Raw genomic sequence first — 24,625 nt, 5'->3', positions numbered from 1 at the left:
TTTAAACTATATTAATTGATCATGACTCATTTTTAACACCCTTTCAAACAGACTTTATTGATGATTTTTTTTATTTTTTGTAAAACTTTTTTTTTCCCATTAGCACACATTTAACAGAGAAGCCAAACATACAAATCTAATGTGTAAAACTCAAACAAAACACAGCAATAAGTGAAAAAAGTATTTCAGTCTTAGATTAGATAGCTCACATTAGAGCTGTAGTACCTCAGTACTGTAACAGTGAACTCAAACTCACTTAATATCAACAATATTTGGTCTTTTTAGTATTTTTTTTTTTTGTCTTCTGTCAGTTTTTTATGACTGTGCCTCAACTAAATCTCTCTCGGTTTCCTCCATCTCACAACTTTTTGATAAGTCTTCCTCCTCTTCATTTCCCTTCACTTTTTCTTCGCCTACTTCTTGTTTCTCCTCTTGGTTTTCCATCTTCTCACTGTCAGCGCTCGATACCTCTCCTGCTGCTTCGTTTCCTTCCTCTTTCTCTTCTTTCTGGTTCCCAGCCTTCCCATTTGCCTCCTTCTCTTTGTCCTTCCTCTCTTTTTCTATTTTGGAGAGGCTGTGGCAGAGGGACTGGACGTATGTGAACACACACATGGGGTCAGGGTTTTTGCCCATCATGATCATGTCAGAAACGTCCAGCAGAGGACAGCAGTCAGCCAGGGACCTGGTAGAGATCAAGACCGTGGATAAAGAACTCATGAGACAAAAAAAATAAAATCAACAAAGGCAGCAGATTTAATAATGGCATTGGGAAAAAAAAATGTTGTTCTCAACACATCCCATTATCTAATCTCATCTCATCTTGTCTCATCTCGTCCCATTTCAACCCAATCATCCAATGACAACCAATTTCATTTTTATTCAACATATTTTAATTTAATCTCTACTCATCGTTCTGTCCCATCTCATCCTTTTCATCCCATTTCATTTTATCCCATTCCACATCATCTCATGTCATCCAGTTATTCCCATTTACTCTAATGTATGTTCATCTAATCTCACCCCTCTTCATCACATTTCCTTTTCTCCCGTTCCATCTCATCTCTTCCATTCCTTCCCATTCCATTTGATCTCATCTCACTTATTTTCATTTTTTATCATTTCTTCCAATCATTCACAACCATTCACGTTTATTTTCATCTGATTTAATTTAATCTCATCCCTTTTCATTTCAGTTTCTTTTATCCCATCCCATCTCATTTCATCTTGTCTCATCCCATCCAATTTTTCCACTACATGTTATCTCATATCATCCAATTCCATCCATCCATTATCTTTACCCGCTTCTTCCTTTTAGGGTCGCGGGGGTCACTCACTGGTGTCCATGTCCAGCTTTCACTTTGTGAGAGGCGGGGGACACCCTGAACAGGTCTCCAGTCCATCACAGAGACAAAAGAGACAAACAACCATTCACTCTCTCACTCACACCTAGAGACAATTTAGAGTTACCAATCAGCCTAACATGCATGTTTTTGGTCTGTGGGAGGAAACCGGAGTACCCGGAGAAAACCCACGTAGCATGGAGAGAACATGCAAACTCCACCCAGAAATGCCCCCGGACCAGGATTTGAACCGGAGCGACCTGCTCGCTGAGAGGCAGCAGCTCTACCAACTGCACCACCATGCTGCCCTCATCCAATTTCATATGATCCAGTATCCTCTCATCCTGCCTCATTTCATTTATCCATTTCATCTCATCATATCCCATCACTTCTATTCTATCTACCTGTATATTTGATCTCACCTCGCCCATACACCATTTCATCCAATCAATTACATTCCATCCAGTCTCATCCCATTTAGTTTTATCACATCTCATTCCATCTCATCTCACTCCACCAACCTCACACCATCCTATACTGAGTAATGTAAACTTTTTAAATGTCATCTTTAAACATCTCATATTGTTATTGTGTTTAGGGACTGAAAATTCTGTACTCTGCCGTTTGGAAAGCCAAAGTGAAGTTTTTCTCCCTCTCCTTTGGTTTCAATGAGCTGAAGTCGAAAGCATCTGGGAAAAAACGATGGATAAGAGCACAGAACGCCAGCCCATCGCTCCAAGATGATGAAAAGTTTTCTATGTTGACACCCTGCAAAGATTAAAAGACAGTAAACAGAAAATTATTTTTGTAAGTCTTGCTCATCCTTCCTTGATCCTGGAAATAGAGGACAAACCTGAGCTCGTAGGAAGCGTTTGCATGTACTGAACTCACCTCGTAGTTGCGAGTCTTGTTGTGACACCACTGAAGGATCTTTTGCTTAATTGAGGCCCCTGTTGCCACAGCGGCAGACGACCTCTGAATTTTAAAATTGCGAGGGATTGGAGTTCTGAAAATATCCCAAAGTTACACAGGTTTAATGTGTATTTCAAAGAATGACTCTAAAATGTAAAACTTGTGAGATACTGGTAATGACTCACTCTGGGGCACCCTGTTGGAATTTGGCTATAATATCATTTTTAGCGGATGCTCTAATGGAGCGAGCTGAGGGTCTTGGTCTGGATAAAGAGGAGCTTGGAGGGGCACTCTTTCTTTTAGGCTTCACTTGTTTTTCTGACTCCTTAGCCTTTCCTTTATCTGTCATCTCTGCAGCCTCCTCTTTTGCTTGTTCCTTCTTCTCCATTCCTTTTGCCTCATTAGTTTTTACATCTTCACCCTTTGCTGTCAATTCACATCTACTCCCCTGTTCGTCCTTTATTTTTTCTTCTTCTCCCTCATTCTCGCATCTTTTTATCTCTTCCACCTGCCTTTCTTTCTCATCTTCCTCCTTTTGATCACTCTGCTTCTCATCTTTTTCTCCTCTCGTCGTTTCAGTTTCCTTCACATCACCAGCAGCCGATGGTTTGTCCTCATAGTCATCTCCAGCCTGTTCTGTGTCACATTCAGCCGGCTGAGAGACAGTCTGAAGCTTGTCTGTATCTTCAGCATTGTGTTTATCTTCTACTTTATCTGCCTCGCCTCTCTCTCCAGCATCCATTACACCCTGACCTTCAGCCACCTCCCCTGAGTCCTTACTCTCCAGCAAACTTGGCTCATCTGCCTGCAAATTAGGAAAGAAATGAGGGTATATTAGTTCAGCAAACTTGGTACAGCTTATCAAAAACATTTTTCTAGCTTATGGATAAATCAAAAATTCACACAGTTTTAGTTTTAACTATGACTTGCAATAATACAAGCAGTTCAAAGGAGGTCATGTGATTTTTTTTTATTATTTTTTTTTTTTTGTGAATGACTGCGTTTCACCTCAGTTGGATTATTCTTAACATGTTTAAACACTTAAACAACAACAGCAGACAAAATTATTTAGTTTAACAAAAACACTATGCAATATAATGTGAGTATCTTATAAAACACAAAAAATACAACTAACCATAATAAGATGGATAAAAATGCAAGAATACCTGCGTAATTTATTAATGTCATGTTATTTTTAAGCTAAAGGCCAAAGAAAAAACAAGTCATTAGCAGAATTTTGAATCGCTACAGTCTGACAGTTCAGTAGTGGTTTTAATTAATTACTGCTATGTAATATAATGAGTCAAAAGACCTGGGTTTTATTCATTAAATAAATGTAAAAGGAATATTTGTTCAATGTGTTCAACATAATGGTACTTCTTCCAGCTATTTAACTGTCAACAATGGTGTACCACAAGGCTTAGTCTTAGAATCCACCCTCTTCCCTATCTACATAAGTAATGTAGGTCAGATCATTCCTGATGAATCCTTACATTTCTATGCTGACAACACTGTTGAGCTAGAACAGTTGCTAAGGTTTTCCAGCTTTTACAGTCTGCATTTGACATCATCCAGTCAGACTTTTTCCATCTCAAACTGGTGCTAAATGCTGATAAAACCAAAGGGATGTTGTTTTCAAAGAGGAAGTGGGTACCAGCAGTCCTTCCTTCTATCTTATCTATGAATGGTGTTCCTATTGGGTTTGGCGACTCTTACAAGTACTTGGGAAACTTGGTTGATGCACATGTCTCTTTTAAGCCTCATGTTGAAAACTTTGTAAAGAAATTTAAAGTGAAATTGGGTTGCTTTTTCAGAAATAGATCCTGTTTAACTCTGCTAGGAAAAGCCTTGTGACTGCTACTTTCCTTCCGTCCATTGACCACGGTGACATTATTTACTGGAATGCTCCTGCAAGCTCCCTGCAGATGTTGGATGCTGTCTACCATGGTGCGCTAAGATTCATAACTGGCTGTAACTACAGTACCCCTCACTGCACTACGTGTTCACTGGTTAACTGGTCATCATTAACTTCTCGCAGACTCTCACACTGGTACATTTTCTTCTTTAAATCACTCTTTGGTCTGCTGCCTTCACATAGTTCCTCCTATGTCATTTCGTCAGTGAAGCTACAGCTTGTGCTCTCAAGACATCACCTGCAACGTCCTCTCAGTGCGGACAGTATTTGGCAAAAAGGCCTTCTCTTACTCTGCTCCTGTTTCCTGGAACACCTTGCAAAATGATCTGAAGCTCTCGACTTGGATGGGATTTTAAACAACTGTCAAGTCCATCCATCCATTTTCTTTACCCGCTTATTCCATTTTGGGTCACGGGGGTCGCTGGTGCCCATGTCCAGCAATCACTGTGCGAGGGGCGGGGTACACCCTGGACGGGTCGCAAGTCCATCACAGGGCCACATAGAGCCAAACGAGACAAACAAACATTCACTCTCTCACTCACACCTAGGGACAATTTAGAGTTACCAATCAGCCTAACATGCATGTTTTTGGACTGTGGGAGGAAACCGGAGCACCCGGAGAAAACCCACGCATGCACAGAGAGAACATGCAAACTCCACCCAGAAAGGCCCCTGGACCGGGGTTTGAACCAAGGACCTGCTCGCTGAGAGGCAGAAGCTCTACCAGTTGCGCCACCGTGCTGCCTCAACTGTCAAGTTCAATGCACAAATCAATGCAGACATGTTCCTGTTTTTAGCATCTTATATTATTATTATTATGTTTTTTTTTTTTAGTTTGTTTTATATCATTTATTTTATTTGCTTTTCATTTTATATGCTTTTATAGGATTGTTTTTGTTTAAAACAGGTCTCTCTTGAAAACGAGTCCACGTGACTCAATGAGACTAACCTGTATAAATAAAGGTTGAATGAAAAATTTCCTCAAAATAGACATCAAAGGCAACATATACATAGGCCCAGAATGGAAACCCCAAAACTGACCAGGGCTGCAGGTGAGAAATAACCTCCAAAGTGATCAAAACCCCTTTTTGTCAAATAAGTTTTAAACTATGACAAAGTTGTATCTTTATTACCAACTTGTTCAAGTTGTGAAACCAGGATGCCATAATGGTATCAAAAGCAAATAAAACTTTTATGAAATTATACCCATGTTAAAATATTAAACACTAATTTCAGAAGCTAAAACTCTTTAGCACAGATCGCCTCTTACTGGTGTTATTTTAGCCTTGCAGCATGTTTGTTAGTGACCTCCTGCAGCCATTACCAGTCACACCATTGCAGCAGTGAGTCATCATCGAGAATAGTAAACTCCACTGGGAGCAAGCACTCAGCTTCCAGCACCAACTTGTGGGAGTCATTCTTCAGTCAGGAATAAGAACAGGTGCAACACAACAACTGTGGCTAAAATCACTGGTCCAAACAAGACATAGCTGTGGCCACAAGGTCTCCAGTTTCCTGATTCTACTATGGATCATAATGCCAATCTTTAAGAGCAGTGCAAACATAAACGTTCATGCTGAAAGCTAAGATTAAGATGAAAATTAAAATGAAACACAAACCTTGTTGTTGGTTGTGTCTGATAGGCAGGTTGTTTCTGTCTCCCGAGTTAGTGATTCTTCCTCCATGATGTCCAGGTAATTAGATAAGTTAATTTATTTTGTTAAACTGACACCACAGGAATCTAAAATGATTTGTTTTCTTATAAATGTTTAATCCAGTAAAAGTTAAAGTCCTTAAAAAAAAAAGACAGCGTTTCACTTTTCCCTCCCTAGCCCTGTTGCCCCTTTCTCCCCTCTCAGGCAACACTGCTGTGTTTAAGATGCTTGTCAGTGTTTGTGGATGTCCCCCTTCACCCCCACCCCCTGCTGTGTGAGGATTCCTGTGCTTCTTTATCTGACCTTTTAAACAACACACGTTCCCAAAAATAGAGCCGTAATGGCACCGTTTCAGACCTACTGACCTGACAGCTGCATCTGCTGTGGAAACCACGACTGTACACTACACAGATGCCAGCATGGGGTCCATTTTACACACGTTTTCCTCCATGGACAGAAAGGGTGACCACAGTCTGGCTGCTCAGTCCTTAATGTCATGTGACGTTTACATTATTGTTCAAATTCAATTTTTTTATTTTATTTTATACTTTGGACCTGGATTTTGTCAAGTCTGCTAAGAAATGTTAAACTTTGCAGTTGATCAGGCAGATGTGAAAGCTGTTAAATTAAAACACTTGCATTGAAGCAAGTGCCTTTTGAAACAACTTGATGCTGACAATTTTCTCAAGTTGGTATTAAGTGCTCATAAGTCAAGTCAAGGTTCTTTATTGTCATTCGCATCACATGTGGTAAATGAGTTGGAACGAAATTGTGTACACAGGGTCCCAGTTACATTCAACAATAGCAAAAATATAAAGTGTAAAAAGAAACAGTATATAAGATAAAAACTAAGATATACACTATACGAATGCCAAACGGTACGCTAAAAGATCTAAGATATGTGCTAGTCATTAATAATAAATTGCATTAAAGTCAGTGTTTCCCCTACCATTATACAAGCAGGGTGCCCCACCCCGTCAACAGAACTCAGCACCCCGCCTACCAAACCAAACTCCCCCACCCCCACCCCCTGGCACTGACATAGCACTAAGCTAGCAGCGCGAAATACAGACTTTCTAGCTAAAAAGCTAAAGGCAGCACTCACATTGCCTCTTCCCTCATGCTGAACGCCCCCACCCTTGCTCAAAAACTGTTAGTAGAAGCTGCGCTCAGACATGTCTTCATCCCCACTCGTCAACAAAAATCATGGATGACATGAGCACCCCGCCATGGCAAGTTAACTAGGGGAAACACTGAAATTACTTTAATTACAACTGAATTAATATATTCCTTTGAGATTTATACAGGGCTTAATTTGCAAACTGGTCGATGTAGATGCAATTTCCTGCATTTTGGTGTACTTTAACAGGTTGTTTAACATCTATGGGTGCATTCACACCCATTATCATTAAGTCCGCTTTAATCAAACTCTAGACCGTTTGCCTAGAAAGTCCGGTTTGTTTGGGGAGGTGTGAATGCGCAGTCGAAATCCGATACGGACCAAAAAAGCGAACTCTGGTCCGCCTAAAAACCTAGATCTCGGTTCGGTTGAAGTGAACTCTGGTGCGGTTCGAATGCAGTGTGAATGCAAGCGGACCAGAGACTGCTCCAAAAGCAGGAAGTGGACTACAGCGCAGGGCAAACAAACACACATTTCTCTTACCTCATACGGAGCCGTCAGCCACTTTGTGTGAAAAACAACATTCTCCATGGTCTTCTGCCTCATCTTCCACTCATGCTGAGTCCATTGTTGAAAAATGACAAAACAGAAATCCTAAAACTGCTCAAATTTGATGCCACTCCATTTTTGTTTTTATTTCCAGAAGAAGAAGAAGAAGTGTCTTCTTCAGAGGTTTTTGTGTTGTTTACTTCAGTAGTTCTTGGTGCAGTGCCACCACAGGTGAGGAGGGGAACAGATTGGCTCAATTGACAGTGCAGTGTGAATGCAAACTGCACCAGCTGAAATGTAAACAAACGTTATGAATATTGGTCCCCAACCAAACTGAGTCTACCGGACTATCAGGTGTGAAAACAACCTATGTTTACCTAAATTTGGAAACACTCCACTTTTGTCAAGCATCCTCTTTCCCCTTACTTGACAGTTCCGAGCCCGACTTCTCTGTCTGTCACGGCTGCCAGTGGGCTCCTGCCTGCGTACGCCTACCTGGTTAGCTTGGCACTCACCCCCACCACTCTTTTAGGGGCGTCGATTTTTTAAGGATAGACACGGAAATGCTACTTGAAGAGGCAGATCATATGTGATATCAAGAGGCTCGTAAGCGGCTGTTGTGTTTAAAATGAGTGTTTATGTAATTATTTTCAGTTTACTTATCCAGTAAATGTTTTATTCGTTCAAGGCAGTCATACTTGTTCATAACTTTATTATTAGTAAGCCTGAGGGTTACCAGATCCAAGCAATTGGTTACCGGAACGCACCCTGTCAAAATAAGAGCATTCCCGGATCCAGTTCTGGCAGGATCCAGCTCAAAGTAAGCACTGCTTTTATAAAACGAGAGTATGCACTGGTCATGCAAACTTGTAAATTCAATGCAGCCACGGCAGAACACACACACACACAGTCAAAAAAATTAATTTCTGTATTTGGTAGTGAGTTTCTCTGCATGCAAACCATTCCCTTGACAGTCCACTTCAAAACTTTCCTGGACCATTGAAAACTCTTGGCTTTCCACAAAAGACCTTCCATGTTCATCTCTTCACTGCATAGTTGAATGTATAAGTATAATACACATATTTTGCCTTAAACGATTTACTTCAATGCCTCTGGTGGTTGATGAATCCACGTATAGTTCAAGGTTCAAGGTTCTTTGTCATTCGCATCACATGTGGTACATGAGGTGGAACGATATTGTGTACTCAAGGTCCCATTTACACCCAAAAATAGCAAAAATATAAAGTATAAAAAAAAAGAAAGTATACTGTACAAGGAACTAAGATACACGCTAAACAATAATAATGTAATTTAATACAATGTATTAAACAGCAGTCTGAACATGAGTCTGTTGTGAGCAGATGGGTATGAATACAGCAGCTTAAAGGAAAGAAATCAGCAGCATGGATAGTCAGCAGCACATATCAAGTCACATATCACCAATTAAAGTGGCATTACTATGATTTTTCTAGTTAGGGATTAATGAGTCTAACAACTTTAGAATATAAGCTGTTCCTCAGTCTAGTGGTTCTACACTTAATGCTCCTTAACCTCCTTCCTGAGGGGAGCGGGGCAAACGTGTGTGTGCTGGGTGAGTGGGGTCCTTCATGATGCAGGTGGCTCTCTTCCTGCATCTAGAGGTGTAGATGTCTGTGATGATGGGGAGACTGATTCCGACAGACTTCTGTGCAGCCTTCACCACTCTCCGCAAAGCTTTTCTTTCTGCAGCTGTGCAGCCTCCATGCCACACGTTGATGCTGGAGCACGTGATGCTGTCCACTGCACACCTGTAGGAGGTGAGGACTGAGCTTCCCAGTCCAGCTCGCTTCAGCCGGCTGAGGAAGTAGAGTCTGATGTGCTTTCTTGATCAGACTGGTAGTGTTGTTTCCCCAGCTGAGGTTATCGTTCAGGTGCACACTGAAGTACTTATAGCTGGAGACCATTTCCACCACAGTGCCTCCTATGTTTTGGTGTGTGTGTGTGTGTGTGTGTGGGTGGGGTGGGGGTGGGGGGTTACTTAGGTGCATTTGCTCCTTCTGAAATCCACAATCTCCATCTTGTTCACAATGATGTGGATGTTCTTCCTGTACCAACTCTCCAGGTGTTCCACCTAAAGTCTCTAAATACCTGATAGCAAAAAAGGTGTATCCATTAGGAGTGGCAAGACCGCCCCTGGTCTAGATTACATTTGGACTTAGCATGTTCATTTATAGGTCAGATGTTCATTGAGATGGACACAAACTCAAGGATTCAAGTCCACATATTGAGCATTTTGTCAAGCAATGCGAAACTCCAGCAGGTGTTTGCAGTGCATGGTTAGCCCGACAGTGGTGACTGATCACTGCCCAATATTCAGTGAATGTTTTGGTTAGTTTATGAAGCTGAATGTAGATCACATCAGAACTGCAACTTTCCACCCTGCATCTAAAGGGTTGGCAGAGTGGGCTGTTCAAAGGATGGCCTTAAGTGCATGACAAGAGACTCAGACAGCTGTCACATTTACTTTTCATGTGCTGCCTTGCACTTCTCAGATGCTGATGGGATGTCAGCCCATTTCAGGATTACTCTTGCTGTGGACAGACAAGACCAGAGGAGAGAGGAGACTGGGAAAAAAAGTGGGGTATGATCAGCTTTCACAAGCAGGACTGTTGAAACCACAGGACAGTGTTTAGAATTTCAGCAGCAGTCAATGGTTGATTCTTAAGCAAAGTACCCATTTTCATTTGAGGCCAAGCTGAATGAGTGTCATGTGCACTGTCTTAATACACGTGCAGAGGTTGAGACAATCTGAAGTTTGTGTACATCTGGAGAAAAGCTTCAGACGCCTTCACAAAACTTCAGGTGGATGATCTAAAAATGTCAAGTTCATCCACATCAAGTTAATTTCAGTACAGGCAGAGTGCAAGGAAGCAGGTTTGCCTTTAGTTTTGACTGCCACCCTCTGGATGAAAAGGGCATGGAGTCCATTCATCCCCAGAGGGACAAACGTTTTTTTGCTGAAATGCATAGTGGGTCAATTTTGCAAACAAGACAAGCTGAAGTTATTTTAAGTCCACAGAACTGGTTTTAAACTTTAAGAACCCTTGTACAATGCCAGTCAAGACTGTAGTTTGATTTAAATGCATTAATGGAACACTTTCACATTTATAGCAACCCACCGTTACAAGTTGAACATTTTACTTCTAGTGGCCAAGTTGGGCCTAGAGAAATGTCAAGACAAAATGTTGGCAACAGTTTATTATGAACCAGCTTGTACCTTTTCAAAGACATGCAAGGAAAATTTAAAATGCTAAACTAGTCAGGCAGTTAAGAGTTTCTCAATTTTAGGAGCTTTGAGGTGCCCTTGGAAAGATGATCTTCTGCTCTCCAGGTCTGCTGGGAACATCTGAAGGAACAGGCCCATGTTCTCTCAAGTAGTGAACATCTTGATAGTAGTCCTTGCCCTTCTCATGGTTTTTGCTGAAGGTGGTGTAGGTGCCAGGAGGGTACAGACCATACAGGAGCCTGAAGTCAAATGCTGGATAAAGATAAGGGTACGGGTATGGACCAGGGTAACCCCCCAAGCCACCAACAATTGGCAGAAATGGACTTGCATAACCAGGCATCATATGATCATTTGCATAACCAAGTTCCTCAGTTTCCTGCTGGTAGTTCCCAAGTTCAGCTTCCTTCACAACATTGGAAGTCTCCCCAGACTGGAGGACAGGACCATATGGTACAGGAGGATGGGGAGCTGGGACAAAGTCACTGGAGCCAATAGCTTCAGTGTTGGCCAATCCCTCTTCAGAGAAGATTTTAGGCTCCACAGACCACTTGGTTTCTGGAGGAGAGAGGAATCATTTAAAAAAAAAAAAAAAATCAGGACAACAGTGTTGTAAATGCTGTGCGTTGTAGGACATTACCAGGTAGACTAGACTGGGCAGCTTCAGTCTGTGATGAACTGAGATATTCAGCTGGCATAAAGACAGGGTATCCTGCTCCAGGCATAGAGCTCACACTACTTAAAGCTTGTCCAGGCATTTGCAGTGGCCTGGGAGCGCCAGAATACATGGGTGCATAGTGGCTGCCAACTCCTTGATAAGCAGAATGGCCTCCAGTATATGAACCACCGCTGCTCTGGTCATGGGATTCTAAACCTGAACACAAGATATGCATTCAGAAGCAGTAGAGTGAACTACTGTACACTTTGACAAATATAAAAAACTCTTACCTTTAACTGGAGAGCCATGTGTACCCAGAATCAGCAGAGCACAAAGGGAAACCCTGAAGTCAATCAAAATAAGATTTATTTTTGACTAATAACAGTAAATAAACATGTTCAAAATCAGATTTTAAGAAAACATTGATTATTACCCCAGGAAGACCTGCAAAGTCAGCATACTGAATGCCTGTAGTGAATAAGTCCAATGATGAAGGTTTATAAATGGTCCCAGAAACCAGTCCTGACCAATCAGAGCTTTTTAAGCAAACAAGGCACAGCTGGTGAAGACTGAGTCTACAGATAATGAAATCAGCAATTTCTGCATTCAGCTTTACCTTCCATGCCAAACTCCAGTTACTGTATTTAGACATTTTGTTATCATCATCATTTATGTGTTATTCTTATTACTCATAAATATTTGTGGTATTTCTCTGAAATGCTTTAAATCATATTTAATATGTAAATTAATATTTCCATAATTAAGGCTTCTATAGCTGTGAGTAATCTCAGAAATAGACATCAATAATTTTACCAAATTGCTAGGTAAAATTATTCATCTATGTTTGTTCAGCACAAAGTACATTCAGAACTACAGCAAAAAATATTTGATTTTCCAATTGTTTATGATTTTTATATTTAACCCTGATTCTTCACAGAAATGTTTTTATTCAGACCTTTTTCTATATATTTTTTAACACCAGTGAATTAATAAATTTGTCTCTGAGCTACAGTCTGAGAGATTTTCCAATCAATGAAATATGAGGTTAATTTTGTCACAGAAATCACATCTACAAATGTTTAGGTCCACTTTTACTGAGTTTTAGTCTGGTTGATTCCCATTAGGTTTAAACTTTTTTGTTTAAACTGGTTGTGAAGGGTAGTGCCGGCCCAAGACTAAATGGGGCCCTATGCGAAATTTGGTTTGGGGCCCTCTATTTCTGCTAATAATGTGTATTACTGCAATCAACAGTCAGATGATCAGATCCTTCACCCACCTAACATCAACTCATTGCAACTCTGACAGCCCTGTTTACATTATCCTATATGTATATGATGCTAAAAGTAACAAAAAAAAAACAAAAAAAACTCCATATGCAGTATGTATTTTACAGCAAAAGTGTCATCTGGTTCATTATCTGGTTCCAAAGAACTGCAGCAGTTATGTTCAAAATAATTTGTAGTGCAAGATCAACAACAAACAACAGATAAAATAACTTAGATGCATAAACATAAATTAAATTGTGCAAAAAAAAGACAAAATAAAATAAAAAACATCAAGGAAATAAATAATGTAAATTAACAATTACTTGAAACCACGTAAATGGTTTAAAAAATAAATTCAAAGTTGAATAATTAGTTCTTGTCCCTGTGATGGACTTGCGACCCGTCCAGGGTGTACCCCGCCCCTCGCACAGTGATTGCTGGACATGGGCACCGGCGACCCCCGTGACCCAAAAATGGAAGAAGCGGGTAAAAGATGATGGATGGATGGATAATTAGTTCTTAAAACTATGTAAATGCATGCAATAAATTTCTAAAGCTGAACTTAAAATATTAAATAGAATCATATAGAAATCTTTACTAAAAATAAATAAATTAATTAAATTCCACTTAGTGGACCCCCTAGTGACCCCGGGGCCCCAAGCAGCTGCTTAGTTTGCTTATGCCTTGGGACGGCCCTGGTGAAGGGTCTTTTGTATCTGCTAGATAAAACACATTTTATGTATGACAACTAGACACTTCTGCCACAGTTCAAGAATTCTTACAATTTCACATTTTTGACACTACAACTGTTTTAGGTTTAATTTTTTTCTCTGAATGTCTCATGAAGACTGCTGTCAGGGAGTGAGAGACACAGATTTGTGATTACCATGGTGACCATAATGACCAGTGGCTGCATGATATTCCATGAAACCCAATGAATCCAATCAGCTACTTAGACTACAAGCATATCTTAAAGACATAAAAACCTGGATGACCCTTAATTTTCTGCATCTAAACTCAAACAAGTCTGAGGTTTTAGGTTTTTTTAATACCTGAGCATCTTAGGAATACATTTTTCAGTCTTTCGCCCTCCTTGAATGACATTAATCTGATCTCCAATTCTAATGTTAAAAATCTTGGTGTTTTTTTTATCAGGACATGTCTTGGAGTGGAGAGGGCTTGTGGGTCCTCCTCCTCCTTAAATTTTTGAATAATGTAGATACTATTTCCTGAATTTTGGTGTAGCCTATTTTAACGGGTTGTTAAACATCTACGTTTACCTACATTTGTAAACACTTGATTAAATTACTATTTTAGAGAGCAACAACAGGTTTTGTGTGAATAGAGCAGCTCCGATTTGGTCAAGCGCCCTAGCCACCACCCCATCCCACGTTTCTGAGTCGAACTCTTCTCTGCTGAATTAATTCCATGCATTCCAGCTATTTATTTAATGAAAGTAAATTAGACTGTCTTTTCGACATTTTGATCTCTGTTATTTTGACAAATTAGCGCCGTTGTTTTGATACGTGATTAATGTGACAAATACACATCAAACATTTCACGCGTTGTATTTTTTTTACCGTAAGATTTTTTATTTATTATGTCTGAAATGTATGTAGGAGTTCTGAAACATCAGAAGTTGTAGAGCTGTCTGGAGATGCTCCTGTGCGTAATGTGCACTGTCCGCAGGGCACGCTGCTGAAGGTGTTGGATGAAGACGCTTCATCCCCATGGGACATGCCATCCGCGTCTCTGCTGGGCAGGAAGGTGTGCTGAGTTGGTGCGTGTGCTGCGGCCGGAGCATCCACTCCACAGACTGGGTCCGCCGGGCCAAGGGCAACGTCTCCTCTTGTTGTACTTTCAATAAATAGTCAAAATAAGAATGTGCGATAACTTTGAACTTTTAGGGGCGGAGATTTGAGTTGCTGGATCCAAGCAAACAGTTGCTGGAATGCACCCTGTCAAAATGAGAGTTCTTGGATCTTGTTCCGGCAGGATCCGGCTCAAATTAAGCGCTGACCCCAAGTACTTGAAGTCCTGCACCTTTATGACCTCTGCTCCTTGTAGCCTCACTGTTCCACCGGCCTCCCTCTCATTCACACACGTACTCTGTCTTATTACAGCTCACGTTCATTCCTTTTCTTTCAAGTGCATACCTATACCACTCCAATTTCTCTTACGCCTGTTCCCTGCTCTCACCACAGATCACAATGTCATCTGCAAACATCATATTCCACGGGGGTTCCTGCCTGACCTCCTCTGTTAGTCGGTCCATCACCAGAGCAAAGAAGGGGCTCAGAGCCGATCCTTGATATAATCCTATCTCCACCTTGAAGCTATCTGTCACTCCTACAGCACATCTCACCACTGTCCTGCTGTCCTCATATATGTCCTGTACCAGTCTAACATACTTCTTTGCCACTCTAGATTTCCTCATGCAATACCACACCTCCTCCCTCTGCACTCTGTCATATGCTTTTTCTAAATCCACAAAGTTCTTTCTGACCCTCTCTGTACTTTTCCATCAGCATCCTCAAAGCAAAGATGACATCTGTAGTGCTCTTTCTTGGCATGAAACCAAACTGCTGCTCACAAATAGTCACATCTTGTTTAAGTCTTGCTTCCACAACTCTCTCCCAGATCTTCATCGTGTGATTCATCAACTTAATTCCCCTGTAGTTGCTACAACTCTGTACATCACCCTTGTTTTTAAAAATGGGCACCAGCACACTTCTCCATTCCTCAGGCATTTTCTCAACCTCAAATATTCTATTGAATATATGAGTCAAAAACCTCACTGCTATCTCTCCATTACATTTCCAAACCTCCACTGGTATGTCATCAGGTCCTAATGCCTTCCCCTTCTTCATTCTTTTCAGAGCTTTTCAGGCTTCACCTTCACTAATCTTTCCCACTTCCTGGTCCACAGCTTCTATGACCTCTACTCTTCTTTCTCTTTCATTCTCTTAGTTCATTAGCCCCTCAAAGTACTCCTTCCATCTTCTCGTCACACTCTCCTCACTTGTTAGAATATTCCTACCTTTAACAAGCCTAACCTGCTGCATATCCTTTCCTGCCTGATCCATCGGTTTTGCCAATCGGTACAAGTCCTTCTCGCCCTCCCATACAACTCATCATATGCCTCCTGCTTTGCCTTTGCCACCTCCATCTTTGCTCTACATCACATCTCCTTGTATTCCTGTCTCCTCTCTTCAGTCCTCTCCCTGTCATATTTCTTCTTGGCTAATCTCTTTCTTTGAATAGCTTCCTGCACTTCATTATTCCACCACCAGGTTTCCTTATCATCCATTCTCTGTCCAGATGACACACCAAGTACCTTCCTGCCTGTCTCTCTAATTACTGTTGCTGTAGTAGCCCAGTCATTTGGAAGCTCTTTCTTACTACCTAGAGCCTTTAACAGCTCCTCTCTGAATTTTTCACAACATTCTTTCTTCTTCAGCTTCCACCATTTGGTCTTCTCTAATTTTACTTTTTTCTTTTCTTCACAACAACAGTCATTCTACACACAACCATCTGATGCTGTCTGGCCACGCTCTCTCCAGCCACAACCTTATAGTCCCCAATCTCTCTCAAGTTTCCTATACACAGATTGTAGTCTATCTGCGTACTCCTGCCTTCACTCTTATACTGTAGGTCAATCTATGTTCCTCCCTTTTTTGAAAATAAGTGTTGACTACAGCCATTTCCATTCTCTTGGCTAAATCCACCATCATCTGTCCTTATTGGTTTATTTCCTTGACACCAAACCTACCCATCACTTCCTCATCCCCTCTGTTTCCTTCACCAACATGTCCATTTGGGTCTGCTCCAATTCCTCTTTCTTTTCTCCTTGGAAATATTCTCTATCACTTTATCCAGAGCCTTCCAAAATGTATCTTTCTCCTCCACATCACATCCAACCTGTGGATTATAACCACTGATTATGTTTAGCATGAGACCTTCTACTTCTACCTTCAGGCACATCACCCTATCTGACACTCTTTTCACCTCTACTACATTCTTTGACAACAGCTCCTTCAGGATCATCCCTACTCCATTTCTCATTCTATCCACACCATGGTAAAACAGTTTGAACCCTGCTCCAGGGCACATAAAACATCTACCTTCCTTCTCTGCATCGCCAGCCAGCTCTCTACCTTTGCCTGTCATTGTCCCCACATTTAGAGTTGCAACCCTCAGTCCTACATTCTTGACTCTCCTCTTGTCCCTCTGTCTCCTGACACGTTTCTGTCCTCGTGGCCTTCGATTAACTGTAGCACAATTTCTGCCTGCACCCTGTTTGTCAACAGCACCAGTGGCGGTCGTTGTTAACCCGGGCCTCGACCAATCCTGTATAGTTTTGCTTTGATGAACTCAAAATATAGTTTTGGCAAAGGTGTTTTACGTCGGATACTCTTCCTGACACAAACATCATCATTTACCCGGGATTGGGACCGGCATAAGAAACACACAGGCTTTTGCTATCTAGGGTCGGGTTTAGTTCTAGACTGGACTATTGCAATGGTTTATCTTCTGGGTGTCCAAATACTTATTTAAAAGTCTTCAGTTAATTAAAAATGTTGCTGCCAGAGTCTTAATGGGAGTTGGCAGGAGAGATTGTATCTCTCCAGCTTTAGCTTTTCTCCATTGTCTCCCTGTCAAATTCAGAATTGAATTCAAAATCTTACTTCTAACTTGCAAAGCCCTAGCTACATCTTATATTAGAGATCTTATTGTTCCATATTTTCATAACACTTCACTCTCTGACTGCAGGCTTACTTGCGGTTTCTAGAGTTTCCAAAAGCAGAATGGGAGGAAGATCTTTCATTTATCAGGCTCCTCTCTTGTGAAACCAACTTCCAGTTTCTGTCTGTGAGGCTGATACATTGTCCAGTTTTAAGATTGGCCTTAAGACTTTCCTCTTTGATAAATCCTATAGTTAGGGTTGGCTTGTTATGCTGCTACAGACTTAGACTACTGGAGGACAAATAGACCACAAATCCTAAAATTAATTTTTAAAATTGAATGGTTTTCGTGGTTTTCATTTTATATTATTTCTATCTTAACATGTGATTCTTGACCTGCCATTGTGTATCTGTTCCTCCTTCCTGCCTCTCAAACCCAGCCGGTTGAAGCAGATGGCCACTTGTCCTGAGCCTGGTTCTGCAAAAGGTTTCTTCCTCATGAGGGATTTTCCTTTCCACTATTGCCTTCATGCTTGCTCAAGATGACGTTTGCGATGAAGTTAAACTCAAAGCAGTCTGCTCCTCAGATAAATAATGTTATTAACTTACTTTTTATGTATATGAGTGTTTCTGTTCAGTGCCCTGAGATGACTTCTGTTATGACTTGGTGCTATATAAATAAACTGAATGGAATTTAATGCAGTTCTCTTATCCAAAACAAAAAGCAATTCTTGGACAGACATAATTTATTGTTTTATATGTGCAACAATTTAAAGTTTAACTAGTTGATAAATAGTTTACTTTGGAATTTGGACGAAAGTTGTTATTGAATTTGATCAAACTAAGTTATCAGCACTGCAAGACAGAAAATGATTTATCAAGTTGCTTACTTACATGGGTCAACCAGACCCAATGTTGCATTGACTTCTCCTTTTTGGCCCCTCTCCGGATAAAGTCTGTAATTACAGCACTGTTGCTTTGTCTTTCCAGGACTTGAAGCTGATCGAGCCTTCAAAACTGCATGCAGGAAACATGTTACAGATCATGGGGGTCTTGATCGTGCCAGTCACTCATCCAAGGAGACCAAGGTGAGACATCAATAGGGTCGGCAGAAAAGCAGCTGATGAGGGTAGTCAACAGGCGATAAGCAGTCCAAAGCTAATCTCAAAGCTGTGAAACCCTGCAGTAAACAAATAAAATTAAATAAAAAAATTATATATATATATATATACTTTTTATATATATCTTCTCTAGGTACTGTATCTCTTTGACATGGCTTTAACAAAATTGTTTCTGAGCAAAACAAAATAGGCGGAACACATCAGAAGACGGGGAAAACAGACAACCTCAGAACAGGTCTAATAAGAACCTCAAAAACATCACTGACAACAGCCAGGTGCTAAGGACACTGTGGACTTATTTTTATTCATTTATTTATTTATTTATTTACTGTACTTAACCGTTATTTATACAGGTAGTCTCATTGAGTCATGAGAAGTCATTTTCAAGAGAGACCTGTTTTGGGGGACAGATGGTGGGGGCTAAGGGCCTTGCTCAAGGGCCCAGAATGGGGCAAATGAGAATAGAGGCAGGTGTGAGTGTTTCATCACCTTTTCCACCCACATTTTGATGTTGACGGTACCAGGAATTGAACCTGCGACTTTCCGATCACAGGCCCATCTTCTCTAAGCTCTGCGCCACCACTTTCCAACTGTGGTACCACTTCCCACGACTTATCAGTAGGTTGTGAGGCATTTGCTGAGACTGTCTAGAGTCCATCCATCCATCCATCCATTAGCTTTTACCCGCTTCTTCCATTTTTGGGTCACAGGGGTTGCCGGTGCCCATGTCCAGCAATCACTGTGAGAGGGGTGGGGTACACCCTGGACAGGTCGCAAGTCCATCACAGGGACGCATAGAGACAAACGAGACAAACAACCATTCTCTCTCTCACTCACACCTCGGGACAATTTAGAGTTACCAATCAGCCAAACATGCAGGTTTTTGGTCTGTGGGAGGAAACTGGAGTACCCGAAGAAAACCCACACATGCACGGAGAGAACATGCAAACTTCACCCAGAAAGGCCCCCAGACCAGGATTTGAACCGGCAACCTTCTCGATGAGAGGCAGCAGCTCTACCAGTTGCGTCACTGTGCTGCCCACTGTCTGCAGTCTTCGGATGAAACTGCTCTCATTCTGTCTCGTGAACTTCACACAGAGTTTTGTCTCTAAAGTTGAATTCTTTCTGAAAGAAAAGCAGAGAAAATATGTTATTTCACATAATTTCATACGTTCATGTTTTAAACATGGCCTAATAAAAATATAAATAAACTTGACTTTATGGATCTTTGTCTTTATTCTTTATCAAAAGCTTAAAATAGCTCTATAAGCATTTATCAAACCAAGTGATAAAGTTTCCAGGACAGTGAATGTGTGAAAACATACGTTTAGGATATTATTCAGGTCAAAAGTTCAGAAAACTACCAGTCAGTTTGTTATGAAAGGTGACCACAAGTTCAGGTCATAGGAGTCACCTTCCTCATGCTACAGGGTCTGGCTGCTTGATTTCCAGGAATAATCATCCTTGCACTGGTGAGAGTGCGCATCCCAGCTGCACATCCACGTCCTTCTCCAACAGAAGCTCTAAAAACAGATATGGAACGAGGACTAAGAGGCCTGATTGTCACACAAATAATCCCATTGGTACCCACACACATCGTAGGGGGAAGGTTTGCACTTTCCTTTAGCTGAAGATTGTGAGCCTTGGAACAAGGAAAACCATGCTGACACCCCGACAGACATGCGGGGAAGTAGATGAGCAGTGGGACATATCCTTTACTCTTTCTAGCAGAACACCTGACCCTGAGTGTCCAGCTCAAATAGGCTCAAAGTCCATGCTCCCTCTCCCCAGCAATGATGGTACAGCAGCAGTCGTTAAATTCAAGGGAAGGAGCAATTAACAAGAATCGATTAACTCAGAAAATAAAGCCGGGACAAAAACAAAAGGTTCACGCTAAACATAGCAAAACATGCAGCTACCAAATGTGGAAATTATTCATAACACTGTGAACCAAACCCCAAAAAAGTAAATAAACTATCCAAAAATTTTTTTCAAATTTTCTGGGACTTATCCACACAAACCTTGTAATACCATTTTCAGAGTAACCAGTCAAAGTTTATTTAAAAATTATTAATAAAAGACTGAATTTCTTGCATGAGTCATCCTTTATTCATTCTGCAAAAAAAAAAAGAAGAAGAAGAAGAACAAAACAAAGTCAAGTTTAGACAAGTTGAGATGCAAATTTCACAAGGGGGCTTCCTTAACTTACCCTCAAGCTCCTCCCCTTTAAGAGTTCTGATGTGCCCTTGGGAAGATTTTCTGCTGCTGCACAGAGCCAGGACGGCCATGGGTGTAGTGAACATCTGAGTGACCTGGCCCATGTTCTTTCAAGTAGTGGATGCTCTGATAGTGGTCCTTGCCCTTCTCATGGTTTTTATTGAAGGTGGTGTAGGTGCCAGGAGGGTACAGACCATACAGCAGCCTGAAGTCAAATAATGGATAGAGGTATGGGTACAGGCCAGGGTAACCCCCCAAGCCACCAACAATTGGCAGAAATGGGCTTGCAAGAGGGTAACTTGTATAACCAGGCCTCATATGGTCATGTGCGTAACCAAATTCCTCCGTTTCCTGCTGGTAATTTCCAAGTTCAGCTTCCTTCACAACATTGGAAGTCTCTCCAGACTGGAGGACAGGACCATATGGTACAGGAGGATGGGGAGCTGGGACAAAGTTACTGGAGCCGACAGCTTCAGTGTTGGCCAATCCCTCTTCAGAGAAGATTTTAGGTGCCACAGACCACTTGGTTTCTGTAGCAAAGAGGAATTATTAAACATAAGGACAAACTAGTTATAAATTCTGCAGTGTTTTAGGACATACCAGGTGGACTAGGCTGGGCAGCTTCAGTCTGTGATGAACTGGGATATCCAACTGGCATATAGACAGCACCATTAGAGTATCCTGCTCCAGACATAGGGTTCATGCTGCCTGAAGCTTGTCCAGGCACTTGCAGTGGTCTGGACGTGTGTCTGGGAACACCAGAATACATGGGTGCATAGTGGCTGCCAGCTCCTTGATGATAAGCAGAATGGCCTCCAGTATGTGAACCACCGCCATGCTGGGATTCTGAGCCTGAACACAAGATAAGCATTTAGCAGAAGTAGATTGAACTACACTTTCACAAAAAGTAGAAGACTCCTACCTTTAACTGGATAGCCATGTGCACCCAGAATCAGCAGAGCACAAAGGGAAACCCTGAAGTCAAACAAAATGTTTTTTGTTTTTTTTACATTTTTACTCATAACGGTAAATAACCAGTAAAAACTGTTTTAGCTAAATTTAGATTGTGACATACCCCAGCAAAACCCGCAACGTCACCATACTGACTGAAAGCATGCTGTGAAAAAAGTCCAACGATAGAGGTTTATAAATAGTCCCAGTCTGAGGCCATTCCTGACCAATCAGATCTTTGCAAGCAAACAAAGCACAGCAGCCATTTCAGTCAGTCCTCCTGCTGACCTCCAGTATCTTATGTGTTTATACATTTGTGCATCATTTGTTTTTTTCTTATTGCTCTTAAAAGTTTTTGGTGTAACTCTGAAATTCTTCTCTATCAGGATCAAAATTATTTTCATAATGCTAAACCTGAGAAATGCATTGGAACTACAATAATAATAGTTCATTTTTTTTATTTGATGTTCTCTGGGCACAAATGAACTCATTACAAATCACATACTTCATGTCTATGCTTTTTTTAATTACATCTTTATTATATACTTATTTTTTAAACATGTGTAAATTAATAAATTAGTTTTTAACTTCAGCTTGAGTGGTAAGTCAATAACATGCTCTGATTGTTTAACAGAAATCACATCCAGAAATACATAGATCTGATTTTTACTGAATTCTGACCTGGTTCCACAACTTGAATATAAATACTTGAAAGTGCAGATTTTTAAATATTAGTTCTATGCTACATTCTATGTTAAGGGTGTTATTGCACAAGTATTAAGGAACCCATATAAATGTTCACATGTAGTTGCTCATCTATTCTTACCTTTTGTTAAAACCTAGACAAAATAAACATCAACATGTGTTTTAGTTGGGAGTATTGTGCCATGATCTTTGGTAGCAGTAAAGTGTACCATGTTGATAAAATTTACAAAATGCTGTGGAAAATTATTTGTATACTGCTCTCTCTGGAGCTTTTTATTGCAAAAAAATACTTCTTACAGACACTTTACAATTTATTCTCCAAAATGTTGGTATTTTGTCACTGCTGTATGACTTAAGGTGTTCTTGTAAGTCTTCATACTCCCATTACGTTGTCTTTCAATATTCACCCCTGTTGATGTTTTTCTTTTATTGCTGCTGTAAATCAATCATGGTCAGTATAAGCCTTTTAAACCAAATCATTGATAAAACATTATTTAATAAAGAAAAAATTGTAATTTCTACAAAGTTTTGCCAATTGGAAAAATGTAATTAAAAGGTGACTGCATAAATATGCACCATTAAAGTGACTGTTTAATTGATTACCTAATTTTTCGGACTATAAGGCACACTTAAAATCCTTTAATTTTCTCAAAAATCGACAGTGAGCCTTATAATCCGGTGCGCCTTATGTATTAATTCTAGTTACTGACCTCGAACCGATTTTATGTGGTTATTGTGAATGAGTTGAATAAAGTTTGACTTATCTGACAGTTTTGTTCTGCTTAATGCACCTTATAATCCGGTGCACCTTATAGTCCAAAAAATATGGTAGTTTTAAAATAAATCACAGGCTGGAACATGTAGCAGGATATAGGCTAATATTGCAACGCCAAACTTGTTTTAGGGACACACTGAAGTGGCTTTGAACGTCATGATTTAAAATTACAGACGTGACTCTTAGTTGACAGCAAAACTTGAGTTTATTCAATTCAATTAGTTTATTCATATAGCGCCAAGTCACAACAGAAGTCATCTCAGGGCACTAAAGCTTACCTAAATTTTAATATGTCCTAAATTTGAATAACATCTCTTCTCAAAGTTAAAACTATTTACATCATTCACTTTCTGAAATAACACTATCTGGTTATTCATATTTCTTATATTTGCCATATTGCCATTATTCAAAGTGAAAATAAAAGCTACAGAATTGTGACTTTAACTGATCAATTTTTGGGTGTTTGAGTGAGGGGAATCACAACGTTGCTAAGAAATCACATTATTACTTTGATCGAGGTCGACTCACATTTGTGTTGATTGCACAACTGTTACAAGGTGACCCTCTTTAAGTATAGCCTTACATTATTGTTTATTGAACATCCATGAAGAAATCAGGCATAAACAAAAATGCATAAATACTTTTTAGTGAGATGCGCTCCTTCCTGACCTTGCAATACATCGATACTGATAAAGAAACATTCGTGGGTCAAAGTGACCCCAACAGTTTACTTTTCTCCCAGGCTTATCTGATGCACAAACAAAACTTTGGTCAAATCAGTTCAAAAATTCACTTTGTTACATAAACAGCATGCATTTTTTCCACTGGAATAAAATGGAATTATTCTTATAAAATAAATGCTAGTTATTTTGATATTAAAATATCTACTTAAACATGCAGATTGGTTGGCTTTAACAAAATGCAAGTTTGGAAAAATTGATACTTTACAATTAAATCTTTTGATTGTTAAATAGCATTAACTCATTTTAAAATAAGTTGTCACACAAGCTAAAGCTCCAAGTCAACCCAGCTGAGGAGAGTTCTCTCCCACAACTCATTTCTAAAAGCTCTTGATGCTGCAGGACAGGTGTGGTGCCATAAAATGAATGGCCAAAGCTTGTTTCATGACTTTGCTGCAATTCTTGGAGACAAGCAATGCTTAGAATTGTATGCCCAAGATCATGTCGAACAAGTCTGCTTTTAACTTTATTCACTTCAGTTTATTGAAATAAGTTTCACTTTAATACCCGCAGTTTATTACAAATCTTGCTTGGATTTATAATTATATTGTGGTTAACTGTAGATAGTGTGAAGTTTGTTTTAATTCAAATGGTTTTAATCAAATTTGACCGTTTTAACCATGCAGATAAGTTGTCATTCAGAACGCTCAATGCATATTGCTTTAATGTGATTCAAAATTAGGGTTTTTATCTCCCCCTTTAATATATATAGTCATTGAGCAGATTTTGTGCCTTGAACTTTTAAATACAAGTGA

At 40.2% G+C, this 24,625-nt stretch overlaps 2 protein-coding genes across 2 annotated transcripts; both read right to left on the bottom strand.

Annotated features, from left to right (window-relative positions):
* Window positions 1-287: 287 nt before the first annotated feature.
* On the bottom strand, window positions 288-6,028 carry smtnl1 (smoothelin-like 1). Its single transcript, XM_037675842.1, has 5 exons — window positions 5,787-6,028; window positions 2,438-3,057; window positions 2,232-2,346; window positions 1,957-2,108; window positions 288-682 (listed from the first exon to the last, which is right to left on the bottom strand). The coding sequence occupies exons 1-5, from the start codon at window positions 5,850-5,852 to the stop codon at window positions 316-318; spliced, it is 1,320 nt and encodes a 439-aa protein (XP_037531770.1). The 5' UTR covers window positions 5,853-6,028; the 3' UTR covers window positions 288-315.
* Window positions 6,029-10,713: 4,685 nt separating this feature from the next.
* Window positions 10,714-11,880, bottom strand: LOC119408979. Its single transcript, XM_037675841.1, has 4 exons — window positions 11,845-11,880; window positions 11,702-11,754; window positions 11,394-11,627; window positions 10,714-11,311 (listed from the first exon to the last, which is right to left on the bottom strand). The coding sequence occupies exons 1-4, from the start codon at window positions 11,868-11,870 to the stop codon at window positions 10,815-10,817; spliced, it is 810 nt and encodes a 269-aa protein (XP_037531769.1). The 5' UTR covers window positions 11,871-11,880; the 3' UTR covers window positions 10,714-10,814.
* Between the last annotated feature and the right edge of the window lie 12,745 nt (window positions 11,881-24,625).

Source organism: Nematolebias whitei, chromosome 4, assembly GCF_014905685.2.
Source record: "Nematolebias whitei isolate Nwh7 chromosome 4, NemWhi1, whole genome shotgun sequence".
In the NCBI taxonomy this organism is placed as follows: domain Eukaryota; kingdom Metazoa; phylum Chordata; class Actinopteri; order Cyprinodontiformes; family Rivulidae; genus Nematolebias; species Nematolebias whitei.
This window is presented reverse-complemented; position numbering and strand designations above follow the sequence as displayed.

What these genes read in the sequence shown, in the direction of transcription:
- LOC119408979 (XM_037675841.1), bottom strand. Translation starts at nt 11,870, where the DNA reads ATGCTGACTTTGCAGGTCTTCCTGGG. An exon ending in ACATGGCTCTCCAGTTAAAG is followed by an intron (nt 11,628 to 11,701) that starts GTAAGAGTTTTT and finishes TCTTGTGTTCAG; the next exon opens with GTTTAGAATCCCATGACCAG. An exon ending in TGCCCAGTCTAGTCTACCTG is followed by an intron (nt 11,312 to 11,393) that starts GTAATGTCCTAC and finishes TCTCTCCTCCAG; the next exon opens with AAACCAAGTGGTCTGTGGAG.
- smtnl1 (XM_037675842.1), bottom strand. Translation starts at nt 5,852, where the DNA reads ATGGAGGAAGAATCACTAACTCGGGAGACAGAAACAACCTGCCTATCA. An exon ending in TTCCAACAGGGTGCCCCAGA is followed by an intron (nt 2,347 to 2,437) that starts GTGAGTCATTAC and finishes GGATATTTTCAG; the next exon opens with AACTCCAATCCCTCGCAATT. An exon ending in TTGGCTTTCCAAACGGCAGA is followed by an intron (nt 683 to 1,956) that starts GTACAGAATTTT and finishes GATCTCTACCAG; the next exon opens with GTCCCTGGCTGACTGCTGTC.